The sequence below is a fragment of the Leptodactylus fuscus genome, chromosome 2, assembly GCF_031893055.1.
Source record: "Leptodactylus fuscus isolate aLepFus1 chromosome 2, aLepFus1.hap2, whole genome shotgun sequence".
Lineage (NCBI taxonomy): Eukaryota > Metazoa > Chordata > Amphibia > Anura > Leptodactylidae > Leptodactylus > Leptodactylus fuscus.
In genome coordinates this window covers 157,514,352-157,538,358 of record NC_134266.1, presented here as the reverse complement: position 1 = coordinate 157,538,358, position 24,007 = coordinate 157,514,352, and the positions used below count along the sequence as shown (strand labels likewise).

Here is a 24,007-nt window from a genome sequence, read left to right as displayed (position 1 = left end):
GGGGGGTGATTTGAACTTTTAATACTTTTTATATTTTTTTATATTTTTTTTTACTTTTTTTTTTTTTTGCATTTATTAGACCCCCTAGGGGTGTTGAACCCCAGGGGGTCTGATCACTAATGCAATGCATTACAATGCTAATGCATTGCAAAAAATCATCATCTCTTTTGCAGGCTGTATACACCAGCCTGCAAAAGAGAGAATTTGCAGACCGGCTGGGAGCCTTTAACAAGGCTCCCAGCTGTCATGGCAACGTGACGTCGGCCCTGGAGCATGCTCCAGGAGCCGGCGATCCCTGTCAAAATGACGGCGCCCATGCGCCGCCGGGAAAATGGCGCCTCCGGCGCCTTTGACAGCAGCGCCGGAGGGGTTAATGCCTCCGATCGGTCCGGGGACCGATCGGAGGCATGAGAGCCGGTTGTCTACTGCTTAAAGCAGTAGACACCCGGCGGCTATGACGGCCGCCCGGCTCCCGGGTGGTCGCCATAGTTACAGACCCGACACGCGCCGTACTATTACGGCGCATGTCGGGAAGGGGTTAAAGAACGTAAAAGTTCAGCGAGATGGCAAAGTGAGAAAGAGTCAGAAATATTTGATGAAGACCTCCTAGTCTTGCCACCCAAATACTGACTACAGTGAAGAAACTGTAGACGGCTTGCAGTAGGAGGAGAACATTCGCGTGGAATATATCAGACTCCAAGGCAAGACTATTATCAGGAGTCTGGTGAAAATAAGAATTGTGCTTCACTGGAATAGAAAATTGCTCGATTTAATTCAAATACCGTATATACTCGAGTATAAGCCGACCCAAATATAAGCCGAGGCCCCTAATTTTACCACAAAAAAACTGGGAAAACTTATTGACTCGAGTATAAGCCGAGGGGGGGAAATGCAGCAGCTACTGGAAAATTTCAAAAATTAAAATGGTCTGAGTTTTTGGGTGCAGTAGTTGCTGGGAAAGGGGAGGGGGTGTTTTGGTTGTCTGTCTGCCCCTTCCCTGAGACTGAGGACTGTTTTTTCTTCCCCCACTTGGAATTCAGCCTGGCTGAATATAGGGTATCTGCAGTGCTCCTATTAACCCCTTCCCGATGGAACAGGAGCACTGCAGATACCCTATATTCAGTAGACCGGGCACTGTCAGACACAGGAATACCTAATGTCTATGTGTTTCACAGTAATTTTCTACTTTTGTATGTATTCTAGGGAAAGGAGGGATTTACAACTTTTATTTTTTTTATTTTTTTTTCAAACTTTTTTTTTTTTTTTTTGCACCATTTTATGGGAGATTCTATACATTAATATTGTGGCTGGCCATAGACCCTCCCTCCAAAAAAAGAAAAAAATATATATATATATTTTTTTTTGCTGACTCGAGTATAAGCCAAGGGGAGCTTTTCCAGCACAAAAACTGAGCTTAAAAATTCGGCTTATACTCGAGTATATACGGTATTTGGGAAATCCGACTAGGTACAATACGGGCTGAGGCCACATTATAGAAAAGCCAGTAGTTGTTGCAGATGTTGAGCCAAAGCCAAGAGTTGCATCACTGCATGGCAACAAAAGTATTAAAAAACAAACAAAACAAAAAAAAAACAAACAGTAGGCTGAGCTCTATTACAGGGGTGGGTGGTGACATATTCAACATACTTTTTTTTTTGTCAAAGTTCAATCTTGCTGCCGAGAAAATCAACATTTAATCCATATGCAAATGAGTTGTTTGGAGCACGCGGAGTATAGCCGTGCCCAAGAGCGCTGGTTTTCAAATCTGTATGTTATTGGGTGGAGACCGAGGACAAACACAGGCTGGTTTCACACAGAGTAACACTCCGCTCATTCTGACATGTAAACACTTGTCAGAGTGGGCGCAGTAAAACGGAATCCCATTGACTTCAATGGGTGCCGGCATACGCGCGTATCACACAAAGCAATAGGAAAAAAAAAAAAAAAGCCTCCCATTGAGTTCAACGGGTAGCGCGCATAAGCCGGCACCCATTGAAGTCAATGGGATTCTGTTTTACTGCGCTCACTCTGACAAGTGTTTACGTATCAGAATGAGGGGAGTGTTACTCTGTCTGAAAGCAGCCATAGACACTCAGGCAGACAGCCACACACCTTCTGAGCTGAAATGCTCATCTGCATGAGATTCTGGCTAATCCATACACTGTGGAGGAAAAAAAACAACTTGTGTTTTACCTAAAGATTTAATACGGAAAGAGAAACTGCAGCAAAAACATTTTTTTCTGCAGCACATTCTATTAGCTGCGTTTCACAATGTGGGACCTTATGCTAGGTTCACACTACCATTTGTCTTTCCATTCTTCGGAAATTTTCTTGACAGCAAGTTTTTAAAAAGAGTTATTACATGTTAATAAGAAAACAGGTGTAACAGCTAGACATTGTGGCAGTGGATCATTGACAGGACCACAATCTAAGTTCAAAGATAACAGAACCTTCAACATTTAAAGGGTACTTGAGTTTTTATGAAATGGAATAATCTGCAGGGCCTTGCTAGGCAATCTGTTTTCTGGCTGTATAAGCCATACATGGTGTCCTATCAGTTTTTCTGCTGCTACTAGTCCAATTATGGCTGCAGCACCTTTTACTTTTCTCTCTCAGGCTGTTGGGCTTGCACAATAAAGGAGCAGTGTGCTCCCTCCCCTATCCATTACAACTGTAAAATAGCAAACAAACATCTGAGAAAAGACCAAGTGTATAGCTTCATCTGGACTGGTGAAGGACCAAAGATTTATCAGCGGAGCCCTTCCAATATACTATACAACTCCAGAAGCAGAAAGCTCCATCCACTTTACAGCATGTGCCGTCACTGTATAGGATGGACGCGGTAAGTAGTTCCATACAGCTGATCGAGCCGATAGGTGACTGACAACCCCATTCCCATGATCTGATATTTATGGCCAATCCTTTCATTTCATTTCAGACAACCCCTTACGGTGCATATCAACTCCTAGTTATACCTCTTATGTTATAAACAGAGCAACTGTTGTCCATACAATAACACAAAATGGACACTATTAACACCAACTGGAAAACTTTGTTCACCTAACAGCCGAAGATAAACAAAAACATTGTTTTAAGTCTGATTTAAACATAAAAAAAAAAAAAAAAAAAATCTTATTTATAGACCCCCTAGGGGAGGCCTTAAACCGCAGGCGGTATGATCACTAATACAATCGTGTGACATGCTAATGCATTGCATTGTTATATAAATTACAGGCTGCCTAGCATTGCAGGGCCTTCCACCAAAAGTAGTCAGCCGCTACAGTCAGTCATTTTTAGCTGTAATGTAAGACTTTGTGGGGAAGATCAATCAGCACTTGCCTGAATTTGCTGGGTGCTGACACCAACTCTGTTTATATAATTTAGGCAAATTATGTAGTAAACTTCAGTTGCCACTAGGTGTCATAGTTATATCAGTAATTTATCCCCTTAAAGACTCTATAGGTATCTGGGTTTTTTTCCTCTCCAACTTCCAAGAGCGATAATTATTTTTTCTCGGTCCACAGAGTCACATGATGGCTTATTGTTTATAGGATAAATTGTACTTTGTAATGGCAACGTTCAATATCCTGTATGATGTACTGGGAAAAAATTTTGAATGAAGTGAAATTGGGGGAAAAAAACCCTATTTGAGGCAACTTCATATGGGTTTAATTTTTACAGCGTTTACTATGTGGTTTAATATGACACATTTACTTGTATTCTGTGGGTCAGTACAATCACGGCAATACCAAATTTTATATAGTATTTGTAATGTTTTCCTTTTAAAACGTGAAAAGTTTTGCAAAATTTTTTGTTTAAAAATTGTGTTGCCATGTATGGAGCTGCTTATGGTGCCTTTTTATGCAGGATAAGATGATACTTATATTGATACCAATGGAGCAAAGGTATGCTCAGTATTTTTCTTCCTTAGGGCTAGTTCACATGGGGCAACTTGGCAGCGGATTTTGACGCGGAATCCGCCTCAAATGCAAAGAGGTGACTGATCCTGTCACCAGGCCGCCATCACAACATGAGTAAGATAAGACCTTTATCCACCATGGTTTTCTGTGGTTTCCAGCCGCTAGCTTAGGGTTTTTCATGCTATTCAGATACATATGCTTTTCCCCCTGGTGTCCATATTGTTTTGGATACAGCCGAACACAGACTTGATATCAGTGGCGTAACTAGGAATGGCGGGGCCCCGTGGCAAACCTTTGACATGCCCCCCCCCCCCCCCTCCCGCTGACATCGAAAACCCCGACCAACGCCGAAAACCCCGCACGACCCCACCCCCCGCATTCCTACGCACACTATTATGCTCCATAGTGGCCCCTGCACACATTATTATACCCCATAGTGGCCCCTGCACACAGTATTATACCCCATAGTGGCCCCTGCACACACAGTATTATACCCCATAGTGGCCCCTGCACACACAGTATTATACCCCATAGTGGCCCCTGCACACAGTATTATACCCCATAGTGGCCCCTGCACACAGTATTATACCCCATAGTGGCCCCTGCACACAGTATTATACCCCATAGTGGCCCCTGCACACATTATTATACCCCATAGTGGCCCCTGCACACAGTATTATACCCCATAGTGGCCCCTGCACACAGTATTATACCCCATAGTGGCCCCTGCACACAGTATTATACCCCATAGTGGCCCCTGCACACAGTATTATACCCCATAGTGGCCCCTGCACACAGTATTATACCCCATAGTGGCCCCTGCACACATTATTATACCCCATAGTGGCCCCTGCACACAGTATTATACCCCATAGTGGCCCCTGCACACAGTATTATACCCCATAGTGGCCCCTGCACACAGTATTATACCCCATAGTGGCCCCTGCACACAGTATTATACCCCATAGTGGCCCCTGCACACAGTATTATACCCCATAGTGGCCCCTGCACACAGTATTATACCCCATAGTGGCCCCTGCACACAGTATTATACCCCATAGTGGCCCCTGCACACATTATTATATCCCATAGTGGCGCCTGCACACAGTATTATCCCCCATTGTGGCCCCTTCACCCACTATTATGCCCCGTTGTGGACACCCATTAACAATTATTATACTCTGGGGTCTTTTCAGACCCCAGGGTATAATAATCGGAGACCCGGGGGAAGAACAACATAAAAAAAACAAAACACTGTAACTTACCTGTCTCCCGACTCCCCGCTGGCGGCCATCTTCAATGACGTCAGGGACGTCATGTGACCGGGAGCCTGCGTCGCGACGCATAAGGACGCAGGCCCCGATCATGTGACGTCTGAGACGTCACACAAGTAGGCTGAAGCCTGCGCGGAGCCTGGAGAGGTAAGTAACACAGTTTTTTATGTTCAGTTACCTCTCCTGCACTTCTGATCATTATACTCGGGGGTCCGAAAAGACCCCCGAGTATAATAGTGCTTGTGGGGCCCGCAGTGTCACTTACCGATCCCGGCCCCTGCCAGGATCGGTAAGTATATAGGGCCCGTTACCGGCTGGAGTAACTCCAGCCGGTAACGGCCTATTAAAAAAAACCCAAAAAACGCAGTGGTAGCGGCTGCCACCGGGCCCCTAATGTCCCGGGCCCTGTGGCAGCTGCTACTGCTGCTACCACGGTAGTTACACCACTGCTTGATATATGTTATACACTACCTCTGACTATGAGAATCATTCATGGGAATCATTTAACTCTGGCATAGGGGATTAGGCTGCCTTATGACTTTTCTAGTAGCACACATATACTCTTTGCATTTACTATTACTCACAGTTGTATACTTACCTCTGGGTTATGATTTTTTTTTTGCTGTGGTGACTTACTGATAGGCTCTGCTTGAGCTGACTGCTCTCTGTATACAGTATTATGGTACATCCTATGTGTTTTGTGTATGTTTTTAAAGAGGACCTTTCATCAAATCGGGCACATGCAGTTCTATATACTGCTGGAAAGCTGACAGTGCGCTGAATTCAGCGCACTATCGGCTTTCCCGATCTGTGCCCGGTGTAAAGCGCTATCGGTCCCAGTACTGTAGCGCTTTAGTGTCAGAAGGGCGTTTCTGACAGTTAGCCAAGGACGCCCTTCTGCCCAGCAGCGCCTATCGCGCTGTACTGTGTACTGTGTCCATTCATTTCTATGCGAGCGTGCTGTTCGGGTCGGCTGATCCGAACAGTACTCGCTCATCTCTACTTTGTAACTTAAAAGGTAACAACATAATCCCCCAGCATTTTAAAGAATGCCAGAACTGCATTTCAAGATGACTTGGGGTACAAGGTATTGAACATGTACATTTAGTTTCACAAGGTGGTAAAATCAAAAAGGCCCTTCTCCAGAGGAAGACAAGATGGATTACCATTGTAAAGAGGACCTTTCATAAGATTGGGCACAGGCAGTTCTATATACTGCTGGAAAGCTGACAGTGCGCTGAATTCAGTGATCTGTGCCCCGGGTAAAGCGCTATCGGTCCCGGTACTGTAGCGCTTTACAGTCAGGAGGGCGTTTCTGACAGCCAGGGACGCCCTTCTTCCCAGCAGCGCCTATCGCGCTGTACAGTGTGAGCGGGGAGGAACGCTCCCTCCCCTCCTGATTATACTCGTCTATGGACGAGCTGTGTGAGCAGAGGGAGGGGGCGTTCCTCCCTGCTCACTCTGTGCAGCGCGATAGGCACTGCTGGGCAGAAGGGCGTCCCTGGCTAACTGTCAGAAACGCCATTCTGACTGTGAAGCGCTACGGTAACGGGACCGATAATGCTTTACCTGGGGCACAGATCGGGAAAGCCGATAGTGCACTGAATTCAGCGCACTGTCAGCTTTCCAGCAGTATATAAAACTGCATGTGCCCAATCTTATGAAAGGTCCTCTTTAATAGTGTATAACCTAATAACATTGTATGTTTTAATATTTCTGATGTTCTATGTGACATTATTTATGCTGAGTGCTCTACTTTTCTGGTTTTCTCCAGACTTGTGTATTATTGTTGGTATATGGTCTTTGTCAGTGAGGGCCTTACTATTTCAGAGTGATTACATAGTTTATATTGGATTCACCGCTCGTGGTGTGCTATGCTTGTGTTGTATTTATGTGCCAAAATCAGTTGGGCAGCACCTATTAATATGCTAAGAACTTGAACTGGTGGACATGTTTTGTTTTTTTTCCTTTTGTCACAAAATAAGCTAACTAATAGGTGGTGTAACGTTAGACTAATCAGTCTGAAGACATGTCAAATTTATCATTCAGCATTATCCTGCTACAGCTTAAGTTGTCTAATGTTTCTTACAAAACAGAGATACAGGTTATCCTAGAAAAGCTTAGAGAGGGAGGGAGAGAGAGAGAGAAAGGTATGAGTTTAAACTTCTGGGATCAGAGTATGAAGATGGAGGATGCAGCTGCATATGAGACTATTTCATACATGTGTCTTGACATTAGGATGTCAATGTCAGAAAACGGTTTGTGTAACATTTGTGGAAGGACTGACTTATGTGCACATTTAGATTAGGTTGTCATCGCTCTCAGTGTTCCCTGTCCCCACTGGGCTTACAATCTAAACTGCAAATTAAACTACTGTTGAGAGGAAACCAGGGTACCTGGAATAAGCCGAAACAGTGCGAACAATTAAACTTAACGCAGATATTGTTCTTGGCCAAATTGTAACTCAGGAATCTCAATGCTGCAAAGCGGCAGTGCTAACCATTAAGTTATCAGGAGTGACAACAGCAGCAACAGCTTTGTTCTAGGAAATAAAGCTAAAACACTGCCTAAAATAGAGAATATTAAAAGGCAACTACAATTTTTGCCATACTTAACCAAGGACATGGTGTTGTAGGTTACATCACAGTCATTCAATCATGTTTACGGTAGAAATCTAAAGTGTCCAGTTTTTATATAAAACTTTTTTAAAAGTCCTGCTCAGGTACCTCGAGTCATGTTGGCATGTAACTACTAAGACCGGCTGAAGGAGTCCCTGCTTTTGTCTGCCCAACTCACGGTGACTGACAGCCCCTTTTGTTGGAGAAGTCACTGCCAGTGCAGCTGAGATCTCATGCATGCGTTATGCAGCTGTTTTCTCTCCGCCAGTCATGCATGTGAAATTTTAGCAGTACCAGCGCCAATGTCTTCAACAAAGGGGGATGTTCTTGACAGTGAGATGAGCATGCGAACATTTTCTCCACCACACAGGCTTGGCAGTGAAACACATGCATCGAATCACCTGACTTATATTCTGACCAGTACTTTCTAAAAGTTTTTTTGTGTTTAATTGAGCATAGAGCTTTTTTTTGAAACATGACTGGAGTCATTAATGTAGTATTTTAGTGGATCTGGTAACACTTCTTAAGTGGCAGCAGGTTTTTTTTTTGAGAGAGAGCATTGAGTCTCTTAGATATAGATGTACAGTATAGTTACTGAAGCAACATTTCAAGCGTGACTACCTTTCATCAGGTTAATAAGGTGTAGATCACAGGGTAATGGCTGATCCAGAAAATAGCCAGGTATGGCCAATATAGAGAATGAGCAATGCCATGTCCAATATTGCTTTGGTATCTATACATCTATATCTAAGAGACTACATGCTCTCTCATATATATAAAAAGTGTATTGAAACTTATGGATTCTGGTATCTGACAAAATAAAAAGCAAGATCTGGCAAAACCTTGGAACAATATTCAACGTGTCTTCCATGGATTTACTCATGTAACCTGCAGCACAGTGCCCTTCGCTTAATATGGCAAAGGTTCCATTAAATAAACCAGAGGTCTGGTTTAGAAACCTTTGTACACCTAAGCACCATAATCTTTAAACTCTCACATAAAAGCCATCAATATGCACTGCTCCTGGGTGTTATAACGTTAGTACACAACTGCTCATGCCAAGCGCTCAAAGCCTTTACACATGACCATGAACTCGTGCATATAGGTGGAAAGGAAGTACCTTGATGAGGGAGTGGCTGCATGAAAACTGCGGATTTAGAGCAAGGCAGAGAAGCTTCACAGACACAGAATGATAGGGAAGTGAAAATATAAAAGAAAGAAAGAACATGAATAACGGTGAAAAAAAAAACTAAAAAGACAAATGGATGAAACTAAACAATATCATCAATAACCTGTATAACTGGAAGAAGGAAATCAAATGTTCCCAGGCAGTATTAAAAGACAAAGGGAGGTTATGCCGCATATGAAAAAAGAGGAGCGTTTCATATGACTGAAATAGAGCCGTTTTGTCAGCCACTTTCTCTGGATCTACTGCAGCCCATATGAACAGAGCTTGCAGCATAATACTGTTTTATGATGCTGCGCGCTTCTGAATTAGTACTGCTGTAGTATACAATACCCACATGATGCTGTGAATACTGTACACTACAAACATAGTATTTCAGAAGTTACAGCATCAGAAAACATTATTATGCTGTGAGTTCCGGTAATATGAGCTGCAGTAGGGCCGAAAATGAGACTGACAGATGAACCGTAATTGTTGGCCTAGTCACTGTGTTGTGAAGTGGCCCTTATTCTGAGTAATGATAATGTGTATATTCACCAATAAACACCATTTAACAGTTTAATATATTTATATACTCTCAACATAAAGATCATTAATCTATATATTTCTTTCCTTAACTTGTAGTGATACCAAATAATTATATAAATCACACAGAGGTTGCAAATCTCCAGAACAAGCTCTGGTAATGTTTCAGTTCCCAAAGCACTCAGAATTGTAAATGCAGCTCTGGGATACAGTATAAGCTGAAACTCAGAACCATAAGATAAGTGGTGCAATGAATTTACAGTGCTATTCAATACATGCATGACATTAACAGTGAACATACATGTTAAACCTTCATCCTGCTATATGTTTATTAAGGGGGGGGGGGGGGGAGGTACTTTCAGATATACTATTTTTTTAAATCCATTTTGGCTTTTTAATCAACAAGATATATCTGAAAATTACTATGAAAGCTATCAGATATAAATGGTGCAAACATTTGCTTAAATGATCGGTAAAGGGTTTCTTAAGCACTGACATCACTCATTTCCACAATCATCTTATCACATTAATACTATGTTTCGGCATAATATGTATGTACCAAGTACAACTAACCTGGGGAATGCTGGGAAGTGGCAAGGGAGGTCATGGAATTGGATAGATTAAGGTTAGCAGTAATACTCAGTTGGCTCTGCACAGCAGGAGGGTATGGAGATGTAGGTGTCAGCAGCGACTCCTCACTGGCTTCTTCATCAATAACAGGCAAGTACTTATCAATCAAGGCATCAAGAAACTTTACTATGAGCTCTGCGTAGTCAGGGATTTGTGTTTGCTGATGAAACAAAAAGGGGTGGTTAGGAATCATTAACTGTTAGGTCGGATGAGCCATCAGTATACCAGAGGGTTAGCATGCTATGAACAGACCTGACTGCTGTACTGGCCAGAGCCAAGCAGGAGAACCATATAATATCTGACCAGTACAGAAAATGTTACGCTATCATTTATTTTGTTTTATTACAGAACTTTAAAAGGGCATCTGTCATGCAGTTTCTCCATCAGCAGTCACTAGTACTGACAAACACTGATCGACAGCTTACTCTCTAAGCACAATAGTAGTAAGGAATAGAGATGAGTGAGTACTATTCGAAACGGTAGTTTCGAATAGAACGCACTCTTAGCAATGAATGGAGCTGGTCGGCACACAGACGGGGCTGGCGTCCTGCCGCTTAACCCCCACGCGTGTCGGCTGCGTCCATTCATTCCTATGGCTGCGTGCTATTTGAAACTGCCGTTTTGAATAGTACTCGCTCATCTCTAGTAAGAAACTGTCAATCAGGGCAACTAAATTTCAGAGAATGTATTTATAAATTGCTATCAGGCAAATAGTGGTCTATACCTTTATGTAAAATCATAACCTTCATTAACTACTAATAAGTAGTGTTGAGCGATTAGTATTCGAATCCTAGATTCGAATACCTCCGCTCCCATAGGAGGGGTTAAGCGCCGGCCAGCTTCAATGCATTCCTATGGAAATGAGGTATTTGAAACTAGGATTCGAATACTATTCGCTCAACACTACTAATAAGTTTAGTGCAAAGAACAAGGTGATTTAACAGGGAACCTGTCATCATGAAAATTCTATGCAATCTGTTGTGATTGACTGCTGTCTCTGTATGCTCAGTCAGAGGGGATGCTGTCAGTCACTGATAGGACAAATTGAGTCCATTGGGAGTGTCCTAAGCATAGAGAGAACAGAGAAATAAACAGATAAATGACAGATTAAACTGAATCTTTTTTCAGCTCAGCTCCTCCTACTCTATAAAATGCTGCAGACTGGACTGCATTTGGATGGTGAAAATTTTCCTTTCCTTTCAAAACCCACAGCTCCCAAATGGTCAAGATTAATCTCATTCCATAGCCAAACAAAATATATGTTAACAGCCCATCCACATAATCTAATTAAAAAATCAAGGACTAAAATTATTGTGAATCCGTTGCAAGGAGAAGCGGACCTCTCGGTCAGAGGCAAACACAATAATTCCACATGTAACCAATGAAATGTCCAGCAAACGGAGACCAGAATGGCATTATAAAACTTAGCTTTTAATTAGGAATTATAAAAAAAATTACAAATCTATCAGATTGAGAATACAACCAAGGATAAACACAATGTACCACTTAAGTGTTTCAGGACTTCACATCCCTTAGTCATAGCAAAGGGTCCACTGGGAAATAGTATCACTTTGAAAACCCTCAGGTGACAAACATTCACCTGGCCATTAGACAGAACTGACAGACATGTCACTGCATTCCGAATAACACAGGTTAAACATATAGTATTTTAGATTATGCATCGTTATTAGAGATGAGCGAACACTGTTCGGATCAGCCGATCCGAACAGCACGCACCCATAGAAATGAATGGATGCACCTGTGACGCTGACTTTGTCACAGGTGTTTCCATTCATTTCTATGGGTGCATGCTGTTCGGATCGGCTGATCCGAACAGCGTTCGCTCAGCTCTAATCGTTATGAATGTTGTTTCAGAGAACGCCGGCCAGTCTTCTTTCTGGTTTTATTTTTATCTTTGTTGTAGGATTGTATGAGGTTTTAGCATTTGTTTTGCTTGTTGTGTTTTGACATGTTGCTTAATTAATGGCCAGATGAATGTGTCACCTGAGGGTTTTTAAAATGATACTTTCGCAGTGGACCCTATGCTATGATTATGGAATGTAGAGTCCTGAAACGCCTAAGGGCTAGTTCACACGTAAAAACCTCATGGCTTATTTTGGTCATGAAAAATAACGCTTCCTAATTAGGAAGCGGTTTTTTGACCTTGAGGCATTTTTTTTTTTTTTTGGAGTGTTTTCTGGAGCAGTTTTTGGTAAAAACTGCTTAAAAAACAAAAAAAAACAAAAACAAAACGCCAAGCGGTTTTCCCATCCCCTAAAAGTGAACAGACTGTAAAAACACTTGTCGCGTTTTCGGTCGCATTTTTTTACAAAAAAGTGACGCGTTTTTCGCTTCCCATTCACTTCTATTGCTTTCCTTAGGCGTAATCCGCCAGAAGAAAGGTCATGTCGCTTCTTTTTTTCTGCTAGTAGCAAAAAACCGCTAGTAGAAAAACGAAACCTAGCGGTCTCCATAGACCACCATTGTATGGAGGCAGATTCTGAGGCGAAATCCGCTGTCAAAATCTGCCTCATTGCCCCAGTGTGAACTAGCCCTTACTGGTACATTGTGTTTATCCATGGTTGTATTCTCACCCTGATGGATGTGTAATTTTTTTATGGCACCTAATTAAAAGCTAAATTTTATAATGCCATCCTGACCTCAATATATACACTCAAAAGTAGCTAATATGGGTCTCAAATTCTTCCCTCAATTAATAGTCTCCTAATAGATGTCTGCTACTCTATAAATAAACATCAAAACATACAGAGGCCAGTACCACATAATAAGGTATGGGATATATATATATATATATATATATATATATATATATATATATATATATATAGAACAAACTCAAAGCAACAACCACATCAGCATTTTAATAAAACTTTAGAAGTTTAGTTTGTATCCAAAGTTAAAAATATAAGGACACAAAGACAAAATCATACACATAAATAACAGGAAAACCGTGAGGTTAAAGTGCCAGCAACACCTGTATCATTTTGTATGAGGCTGACACTTTAACCTCACGGTTTCTCTGTTATTTATGTGTATGATTTTGTCTTCATGTATCCTTATATTTTTAACTTTGGATACAAAATAAACTTCTAAAGTTTTATTGAAATGCGGGTGTGGTTGTTGCTTTGAGTTTGTTCTATAAATAAACATGTCAAACACTTCCAGGTAAACAATACAGCATTGGAACCTGCTCTTTAGAGACAAATTGAAGCCATCCTAGGCAGTATGTATAAGTTTGTCTGACGCTGGGTTCACACTAGTGTTCGGCAGTCCGTTCTCAGGTTTCCGTCTTCTGCATGAAGAAGACGGAAACCTGTCATGCCGAGTCCGGCTGTGAGTGCCGGTGAGCGTTTTATGTGCTCCGCAGTGAAACCAGTTTTTTTAAACCGGACACAGAGTACTGAAAGTCTGACTCTGTGTCTGTTTAAAAAAAAACAAAAACTGTTTTGCCGCGGAGAACATAAAACGCTCACCAGCGCTCACGGCCGGACACCTTTCAAACCCATTCAAATGAATGGGTTTGAAAGAGTCCTACAGCTTTCCGTCTCCTGTTCTGTTTTGTGCAGGAAACGGAAACCTGCAAAACGGACTCCCAGGCGCAGATGTGAACGAGCCCTTATATTGTCCTTAGCTACTTAAAGAGGAGCTTTCACCACCTCCACTACTACATTGCTTAGCATCTGTTAATAGCTGCACCTCCACTGATTTCAACACAGTAGGATTTTTTTTGGCCCCATTGTTCCCAGCAATCAGGGAAGTTAATTTTGGTGCTTGATATATGCTATTTAGGCTCTTTACCATGTGGTGGGCATCATCAAGCAGAATCACACCCCTCTGGCTGTTCCTGCCAGTACAGAGCCTAATTAACAAAGTGGGCACCAAAAATAACAGCACTTATGTAGGAATAGTAGGGGCTACAGGAAAACCTCCAATTGTGCTGGAATCCATAGAGTGTGAATAATGCAAACAGCTCAATAAAATAGAGTTGGTGAAAGATCCTCTTTATTGGGATATCAATATAGCATAAAAGCAATTAAGTGTGAAAGTAATCCCAATTGCCAAACAGTTACTAAAGAGTTAATATAATTTCCATTAAATACCTTGAAGTATGTTAGACAAGTTTATTTACAGAGCAGAAGACATCTAATAGGAGATTATTAATTGCAGGGAGAACTTGAATGCCATAATAGCTTACATTGATCAATTGGATGAAGCACTCAGCCGTGGGCTTTTACAATACCTTGTTGTATGTACCATTCATAATCCTTATATGGAATTAAGTCAGCATGTTTGTCACTACATAATGGTGCACTTTAGAAAGGGAAGCATAAACTGGATGACAGGTGCCCTTAAATAATTCTACTGAAAATTAGATTGTGTGGATTTATAAATCTATTAGGCACAGTATATACAAGTGCATGGAAGAATGACAGCATTGATATGATTTACCTTTGAAAAAGGACCAGCAAACCTCCACAACCCATTAAATCCAAAACCTGTAACAGTAAAAAACAATTGTTGATATAAAGTTAGTAAACAACTTAAATGTTACGAAAGGCATTGCTATTAAACAAATTACTTTATATCTGTAAAAAAAAAAAAAAAAAAATTCGATAAATGCCATCCTGCAACAGCTCTTGGAAAGCAGTGAATCTCCTTGTGGAGAATCAGCTGGTTTACGCACATGGGAAGAATATGCAAATCTGACTTTCATGATGTAATTAGGATGCCATTGCCTCAAGTATGCACACCAATAGAGGGGGTTCACTGAGAATGTGCAAGTCTGTCTTCCATGATGTAATTAGGAAGACAGAGTCTCAGTCAAGCAAAACCTATAGAGGGTGCTCCCTTTACCATCATGCCGATGTTCTCAGAGGCCTTTGTTTGCAATGATGTCGGGATTTTACCAGATATAGTCTTTCAGCCAAGGACAGCTGATTTGCACATTCTCAGTCAGCGCCCTCTATTGGTGTGCATACTTGAGGCACTGGCATCCTAATTACATCATGGAAGTCAGATTTTCATATTCTTCCCATGTTCCTTTGCACAGTGGAGCGTTCATGGCTTAATAAGACTCCACACACCTAAATGTTGGTCTCTCCCTATGGAGTGACGATATCCCCTCAACCCTGAGAAAAGGACTTAGAGGGCGTTCACACTACTGCCTCTGTCATAAACCCCAGGGAAACTGGACAGGGGGTGGCTTGCCGGCAACTGTGTCCATGCAAAAAACCACGATCTCCAGGCGGAGAGGCCGCACATGGACACCGGTGGTCACCTTTAAAAACCCATTCAAATGAATAGGTTTTAAAGATGACCACAATCCCCTGTTCAATTTTCCAAGGGTTTAGGACGGAAACTCTGGGGCGGACAGCGGCGGTAGTGTGAACCCAGTCTTAGGAAGAAAAAAACTGGAGGCTAAAATCAGTATAAACGAGGCATAGGACACATTTATTTTGGTTTGGGACACGGAATAGAGTCAACCTCTGGTGGGATGCTGGGGATAAATATAATAAAATTCTGAACCACAGGGTCAAATGAAAGTTGTTTTTTTTTTTTTTTTGGGGGGGGGGGGGGAAAGCAACATAAGTTTATTGATGAGAGGGTACATTTTTGTCAAAGGCAGTTAGTGAGTCAGGATCCGCAAGGGATATCTTTTCAATTAGCAATGGGATGGTAGTCAACCATCAGAAGTTCAGGGATGTGTTTTATACTTTCTACCAAATATCTATATTTTACTTTCTGGATTTAATAAATACATTTACTTGATGATACCTTTTAAAAGAGCAATAGAGAAAGTTTAGAACACATTAAAAAAAAAACATGTTAGGAACCCCCATTTGCATAGAAGCCCTCACTACCCAAAAATAACGTTATTGATATCGTACGGTGATTGCTGTAAAAATATATATTCTACAATGCGTAAAATAATGTATTTTGGTCACCTCTGTCTCACCAAATATAGCAATAAAAATTGGTCAAAAAACCATACATACCAAACATTGGCACCAGAAAAAGTACAAATTGCCCTGCAAATAAACAGCCCTAACATATCTATGTCAACAAAACAGTAAAAACATTAGAAGCGTCAGAATACAGTGACACCAGGAAAGTCGTTTATTTTCAAAAAGTGAGGTTTTATTTGTAAAAGTGGTAAAACATAATAGAACCAATCTAAATGTGGTATCGCTGTAATCTTAATTACCCACTGAACAAAGTTGCCATGTTATTTAATGCAGAGAACTCCGTAAAACCAAGATGCAAAAAATTATAGAAATATGGATTTTCATACGTTCATAAAATCAATACACTATATGTACCCCAAAAAGGTGCCACATGAAAGTTCAACTCGTTGTTCAAAAAATAAGCCCTCTCATAGCTATTCTTACAGAAGAAAAAAATAAGTTATGAAATATGAAAATAAGTCTATTTTTAAAGGTGCGGAAGGAATTACTGTACAGACTACTCTTTGGTATTAAAGGGGTTAAGCTTACTTTGCAGGTAAGATGGTTGATACTGTGGAGGAGACTCTTCATGGTACACCACACTTTGCACAATCCCATGTATGGGATTCAACAAATTTGGGTCCTGACACAATGACAGAAGGGTGTTGATCTTGGAGTCTAACAAGTTGTGCCTAAAATTAAAAAAAACAACACAACATATACAGTCTAAGTAAATCCAACATAATGAAATTTTTTTTAAATTTTTTTTAAATTCTTTGGTGATCAAGGCGTCAATGTCTAAAACTCAATAATCTCAGCAGTTTACATGGTGTAAAACCTAACTGTTGCCGTGACTGCAGACTGAAAGGGGGTGTTTCTAAAGAAGTGGAACACATGCTAAAAAAAAATGCCCCATGGACAGCAAGTTACTGCCCACCATGAACAAACAATGAAGTGTCCACTTGTTTTTTCTCTGCAAAAGTTTACGGGAAAATTAATCACGGAGGTCTTCATTGTGGCGACTTAAGATAGTACAAATACAGAGAACGGTTATACATTTACATATGGTGTATCAAATATGAGTGGAAAAAAAAAAACCCCATCAATGCTCACAACTAGAGATGAGCGAGTACTGTTCGGATCAGCAGATCCGAACAGCACGCTTGCATAGAAATGAATAGACGTAGCCGGCACGCGGGGAGTTAAGCGGCTGGCCGCCCGTCAAAGCGGAAGTACCAGGTGAATCCATTCATTTCTATGGAGCGTGCTGTTCGGATCGGCTGATCCGAACAGTACTCGCTCATCTCTACTCACAACCAGGGATCTGTTTTGTTTTTATTTATATTTTTGTACAATTTAGCTCAATAAAATGTCTCCTAACAGTGTTTGGTAAAGAAAGATACTTACACCACAGGAAACACTTTGGGGAAGACCACACTGGCTTCAGCTAAGTATTCATAAAGGATACGCTGATCGAATTCATCTGTAGTGTATTTTACAAGTGTAGCCTGCAGAAAAGAACATATAGCAGAAAGAGATTCAAAGTCTATATGACTGTGATAACATCAGTGGTGCACTGTGACAGCTACAAGGGATAACATAGCTTCTAAATAAAATGCCACATTAAAATAAAATCTAGGAGGCCATTGCAGAGAGTCTGAGTAAACTACAATGACTATGAGTGAAAGAAATGCTGATAAACCAGGGGATTGTCAGGGAAACAAGGCTCTGTTCACATTGAATATTGTGAATTCATTTTGCATTTGAAATGAAAACGTAGTGGAAATTTGACTGGACTCCATGCACCCCACAGAGGGCAAAAGAGTAAAAGTGTTTATTTCTGTCTTCTGCTTTTTATTTATTTATTTTATTGTTACAGGAAAGTGTATTCAAGTGCACTTTTCTATAAAGAAGTATTCATTAAAATCAAAACAGCCAAAAACAACATACTGGTATATATTTTCATTAAAGCGTATAGGCAAGATGTGCCACTGTATAACTTGGTGTATAACAATAGTGTGTGTCAAGGAATCCTCTCCAAGTATACCTTGAATGCAGTCTGAACAGAACATAAGCAATAAGCAGAGTACAAGCATCCATAATAACAGCCTGTACTTTGTGAAGATGGGGTAGGAGATGGGAGATACCACCTTGATTCCTTTCTGTACGCTGTATTCACATTGTACAGGCTGCTATAATCAGCTCATGTGTTCAGAGATGCCACTTACAGTGATACGATTCTCAGATTACTCCTGCTTGTAGAAGGTGCAGGTACAACACTATAACAAGGAATTGCTGATAATGTAAAGGTGGAGGCTTCATTAAAAATTCTGCATCACACATTTAGTCTTAAAATAAAAATTAAAAAAGTAAATGAGCACATCTTACAAGCACAGTCAGCAACAGAGCTTGGGTCTTAGGATCAGTGAGAACTTCCTCATCCAAGAGCACATTTGACTCGGAGACTGATACTTTCCGCAAGTGAGGATGTTGTTGTGGGGATGATATTCTAGGTGTTTCTGAAATTGCAGTAGAACAAGCATTTGAGAAGTAATCTATCATGCATTGGGTGTCATTCATACAACCAGTTTAATAGATTAGGGGGTCCTGTTCAAAGTTATAGTAAGTGGGGTCTCGCCCCCCCCAGACTGTGCTTCCCTGCTGCAGACATCAGCCCAAAAGGCTGAATAATGGAGCTGATAGCTCTGTGCGCCATTATTGTATTCAACCTCTGTGTCCTAAGGACACAGAGAGTTGAAATCACTATCTTCCAGCCAGAGCAGCGAGGCAGTACCCGAAATGTGGGACTGTCATTCTCAATATGGAGCAGCAGAGGGGGCCATGCAACAATAGCCCATAAACCAAACCATAGCCATAACCAAAGCGGCCATGGTAATTCGACAAACTTTAGGCCTCATTCACTTAGAGGCAGAGTGTAAATGAAGTCAACGTGGCAGGCTGTGAATTTCAATTTCAGGATTTTTACTTTATGTAAGATACTCACCAATATCATAATCGTTCTCTGCTACTCGCCTCATTTTTGGAGGTGTAGTGATGCCAGATTCAATCTCCTGCCTTTTAGGAGCCTTAGTGTCAGATATTAAATGGTCAAAGCTTTTTCTTGTACCTAGAACATGGAGCATAGCTGAATCTAAAGTAAAACTGGATTGTTTTTGAAAGCATACACTAGACATTTAATATATATATCACGCACCCAGATAAAATACAATACAGACACATGCTCACAAAAAACACATCTATTATGTTAATATGACCAACCTAAGAGTTTTTTAGTGTTTGCTTGGGAAGGTTGCCCCATGTCTAAACTCATAGACTTTCTGGTCCGTGGGCTAACCTGCCCAACTGTGGGATAGCTTGCCGCTAGGTGCATTCCAGATCCTTTGGGGGATGACCATGGTTGGTTTTCCTTAAGTGTTCTGTGGATTGAAAGAGACAACCATTTTTAAACTGATAATTAAGCTAGTAAGTCCTGCCCTGAACATGGATATAATGACTTGATCAGAGAATATCACAGATTTGTATAGTGGTGTCAGCTAGGGTCATTAAACCAGTGGTCAGGCTTGGACTTGTGCTCATATCATGCACATGTGAAAGACCAAGATAATGTACCACATATATAGAAACTGGACTACGGTACATAGCAGATGATACATTTTCTGTAAAAAATTATAGCCATCTCTGTGTGTATTACTGGATTCACAAAAGAGTACAGAAGCGAACAAACCTGCAGGTGGGGTCACTGTGGTGCATTGGATATGTATCCATAGGAACATTTTCCATTGAAACATCCGTCAGCAACAATGATTTTCGGTGTTTCAAACTGCAGCGACTCCTCACTTCTTCAGACACTGTAAGTAATGCTAGAAATAATCAAGAGTATATCAGTTAGAAAAAGTATTAATAACATTCACATGTAATTTAATTAGTGTTTACAAGTGTTCTACATTTTTCCTCAGTCCAAGACAATGATCAAACACAGATTTTTGCCACTTATTTGGACATCTTGCAGATTTGAAAGTCTGTAGTGGAGGAAGCCACGAAGATTTAAAGAGAACCAAGCAGAGAATCCCTATGTCATGTTCCACCCTTCAGGTCCTGTACCAGGTATAACACAGTGAAACTAATTCGGCTAATTGTACCTTCCAAAGTAAGGATAATAAAGGATGAGTCAGAGATCCTCCGTGATCAAGAAAATGAGAGAATGAAAACATCTTCTAAGTGCTCCATATGAATGAAGTATTGGTGTCCATGTGTTCCCACTGCTCTATTCACTTCTAACGGGCCGCTTACGCCAGCTTACTGTGTAAGCAGCTACAGGAAAATTGCCGCGGGCATGCGCAGTCGGTTCTGCCCGAGACTGGAAGGCAGAGCCGACTGCGTATGCCTAGAAGTTTGAAACCAGCGCCGGAAGAAGACGCAGGGAGAGGCCATTGCAGGCAAAGATAGAGGCGGCGCTGGAGATTTCTCTCGAAACATTGGGGACACCCCCAGTGCTGTTTGAGCGCTGCGGACCCCCCCCCCCCCCCCAGACCTGCAGGAGAACCAATTTGCATACAGAGGAAAACCGAGATTTCTATTGCACGGCGGCGTGGAGAAGACATCTAAAGGTAGGAGATGAATAGCCTTTCTTGAGGCTATTCCTACATGTTGGAGAGAAAAGATTGCATTTTAATGATTGAATCCCTTTAAAAAGCAGTTTTCCCATCTCCCTCCCTCTTGCCTGCGGAGTATTCTCATTTTCTGTATTCTTCAACAAGCTGGCGGGTGGGCTTTGAATTTTTGATGGACAGAACACTGCCTTTACCATGGAAGATTATTTATTTTGATTACTAGAAGTTATAATCATGCAGATCAAATAATATGCACAGTAAATGGATTTTATGGTTTAAAAAAACAAACAAAAAACCCCCCAAAAAACTAACGCTAGGTTCACACTAGCGTTCGGGTCTCCGTTCTGTGGTTTCCGTCTTCTGCATGCATAAGACGGAAAGCTGTCAGATGGGGTCCGGCCGGGAGCGGTGGTGAGCGTTTTATGCTCTCCGCCGCGAAACTGTTTTTTTTTTTTTAAATCGGACACAGAGTACTGCATGTGCAGGAAATGGAAACCTGCAGAACCGAGACCGGGCGCAGATGTGAACGAGCCCTTACACACTCTAAGGAATGACAACAGTAAGCTCAAACGTTATCTTTCTGTTTGTATAGAGAGATAACTGGCACTGTCTGGAGCCTTTATCAGCTAAACTGAAACCAAGAGAAAAACATAACAGCTCTGAATGCAAGTGTGAGCTTAACTCAGTGTGAACTCAGCCCTTCTCCCCTTCAGAGAGCAGTGAGTCACTTCATCTGACCTGGATCAGATAATAGGCCAGATTCCTTCACAACATTTTGTAAACAATGGGAAGAATAATTTCACAATTTCAGATAGCAGGCAAATGAAGCAGCATTGCTAAAGCAGTGTATTTAGGAAAAATCTTGAATTTACATAAGTTAGCAGTTTGAATAGGATGTTTGAGATGGGAATACCCCATTAAGACTCATGCACATGGCCATATTCTGCTAGGTAGACAGTCAGAGATAAAACTCTCTACTGTACCTCCATAAGTCTTAACTTGAATTCTCTGAAAATCTTGCATGCTCCACTGGACTCAGTATCTACACACTTAAAGGAACAGTTACTGTAGCAGAACATATAGCTCCATACTAAGTGCATAGGTCCTTTAGATGGTGAAATAACAAGGATGACAACTATCTTACCTGCCAAATAAGCAACACTCTGAGTATTTACTTCAAATTTATCACAATTCCTGTGTTTGTTTACAAGTGCAAGTAACGTATGAAGAATCCGTACTGTTCTTGCCACAGTTGTAGGAGAAGGATGACGATAACCTAAAGAATTAATAGATTTTAATTAGAACCACTTTTAAGATGAACTATGCATATTCTTTTATTATAAATACATCTTTCATAAACAAGGGATATAACACAAGGACAAATTCTGTAGACCACAGTCCGTAGACCATACTACAGTGAGGTTAAATGTTTACTTTAATAAATATGGTATTACTTTTCAACTTTTAGAAGCCTCCTGAAAAGATACCACCTAGATTAAAGGAAAAAAGGCACTTTGTTTTCAAATTACATAGTATAAAAAATTGCACGTAGGGTTAAACAAGAAAAGTTAAAAAGTGATACTCACGTCCCCCATTCTATCTAGTACTGGCACTGGCTGAGCTGAAAATAAAGAGGATCAAGTGACTGCTGCAGCAATCATTGGTTCCAGTAGTCACCTAATGCATATCATAAGGTATCAGCAGTGAGGTCACTGTTACCCATTAGGTGAATGCGCAGTTCTGTTATTGGCCTGAGCAGTCACTTGAGTATCGGCACTTCCAGCCCAGCCAACACTGATATTGAAAGGAAAAGGGTAAGCAATGCCCATACTGAGGACTGGGGGTAAATGAGAATCAATCAATTTCATTTATTTTAGCACATCCCTGGCCTCTCCTGGTTTTCCAGTGATCCTGGTAAACCTCATTAATGTTATGAGAGCTGTGTTTATAAACCAGGAATAGCAGTCGCACACGAATCAAAAGAAGCCAAGGTGTTTTGCAACATGCAATCCTTTATTGCTCTATTAAACAATTTCTGCAGGCTTCTTAGAAATACTACTTAATAAGGAATTTTAAAACGGGATTTCCAGGAAATAAAATAAAAGGCATACTCACCTTTCCTTGATGCTATGTTCTCCCCTCCCAGTCCTCATTTCCATCAAGGCTGGGAATGGCAGAGCTGGAAGTCATCAGGCTCACAAGACTGTTGAAGCGAATGATTAGCCTCAGAAGTAATGTGAGCCTCACAACTTCCAGCGCTGGTAAGTGATGTATGTCAGTGATGTCACTGGTTCCTCCTCAGCAACCACTGACACCACTGACTGTCTCAGCTGAATGGCTTTTGGTCCAACGAGCCACAGAATGGGGACTGGGAAAAGACGACATTGCACTGAGGATAGAGAGTATGCCTTTTTTTTTTCTTTTTACACCCACCCATAGTGGGGTCTCTGATACATGACTGACTATAGAAAGTTAATTTCCAAATTTTTGTTTTGTTTATATACTTGCAGACATATTTTACTTTTGTCTAAAAAATTAAATAGATGGTTATGTTCACAGGATAACTACAGCTCTTTGTAAAATGGCTCTGGCATCATTAAAGGATTGCACAGGATTTAAAGATATTTGATACTGATGACCTATCCACAAGATAGGTATTCAAGTGGTCAAGGTCCGACATCCGAACCCAACCTGCTCCCTTTCACTTGAATAGGAACAGGGCTGCTTCCCGCTGTGTGCTTAGTATATGCATCTGGTGGCTGCATCAGTTGATGGGTTCATGTATTGGACCATGACTAATCTCATACTAATGACCTCCCCTTCCAACCCTTTACTTTAAAGGGGCTCTATCAGCAAAATCATGCTGATAGAGCCCTACATATGCGTGATAAGCCTTTAAAAAGGCTATTCAGGCACCGTAAAAGTTATATTAAACTACCCCCCAGTTTTAAAATAAAACCCTAAAAAAGATTATCTACTTACGGATCGTGCACGCTGGGCGGGCATTCAGGGTGCGCCGTCTTCTTCATCCACGCCTCTTCTTCCTGCGATGTCCTCCGGCGCTCGCGAGCGGACACGGATATAAAAAAAATGGCCTGGGCGCCTGCGCAGTAGCAGCCGCATGCTACTGCGCATGCGCCCAGGCCATTTTTTTTTTATAGGCCTGGGCGCATGGAGGAGGAGGAGGCGTGGATGAAGAAGAAGACACACCCTGAATGCCCGCCCAGCGTGCATGATTTTTAAAGGCTATTCACGCA

General features: G+C 41.3%; 1 protein-coding gene across 3 annotated transcripts in view; it reads right to left on the bottom strand.

Annotated features, from left to right (window-relative positions):
• NF1 (neurofibromin 1) overlaps nt 1-24,007 on the bottom strand; it is a 151,261-nt gene that overhangs the window by 5,779 nt on the left and 121,475 nt on the right. The window contains exons 48-57 of one of the 3 annotated variants that reach the window (XM_075264846.1): nt 21,895-22,026; nt 19,865-20,000; nt 19,399-19,556; nt 19,124-19,264; nt 18,508-18,638; nt 17,527-17,627; nt 16,669-16,811; nt 14,624-14,670; nt 10,097-10,313; nt 8,933-8,986 (exon numbers count right to left, since the gene is read on the bottom strand). In XM_075264846.1, the coding sequence (XP_075120947.1) occupies nt 8,933-8,986; nt 10,097-10,313; nt 14,624-14,670; nt 16,669-16,811; nt 17,527-17,627; nt 18,508-18,638; nt 19,124-19,264; nt 19,399-19,556; nt 19,865-20,000; nt 21,895-22,026 (1,260 nt within the window). The remainder of the gene's footprint in view (nt 1-8,932; nt 8,987-10,096; nt 10,314-14,623; nt 14,671-16,668; nt 16,812-17,526; nt 17,628-18,507; nt 18,639-19,123; nt 19,265-19,398; nt 19,557-19,864; nt 20,001-21,894; nt 22,027-24,007) is intronic. The other 2 variants (XM_075264847.1, XM_075264848.1) reach the window with 2 other exon arrangements.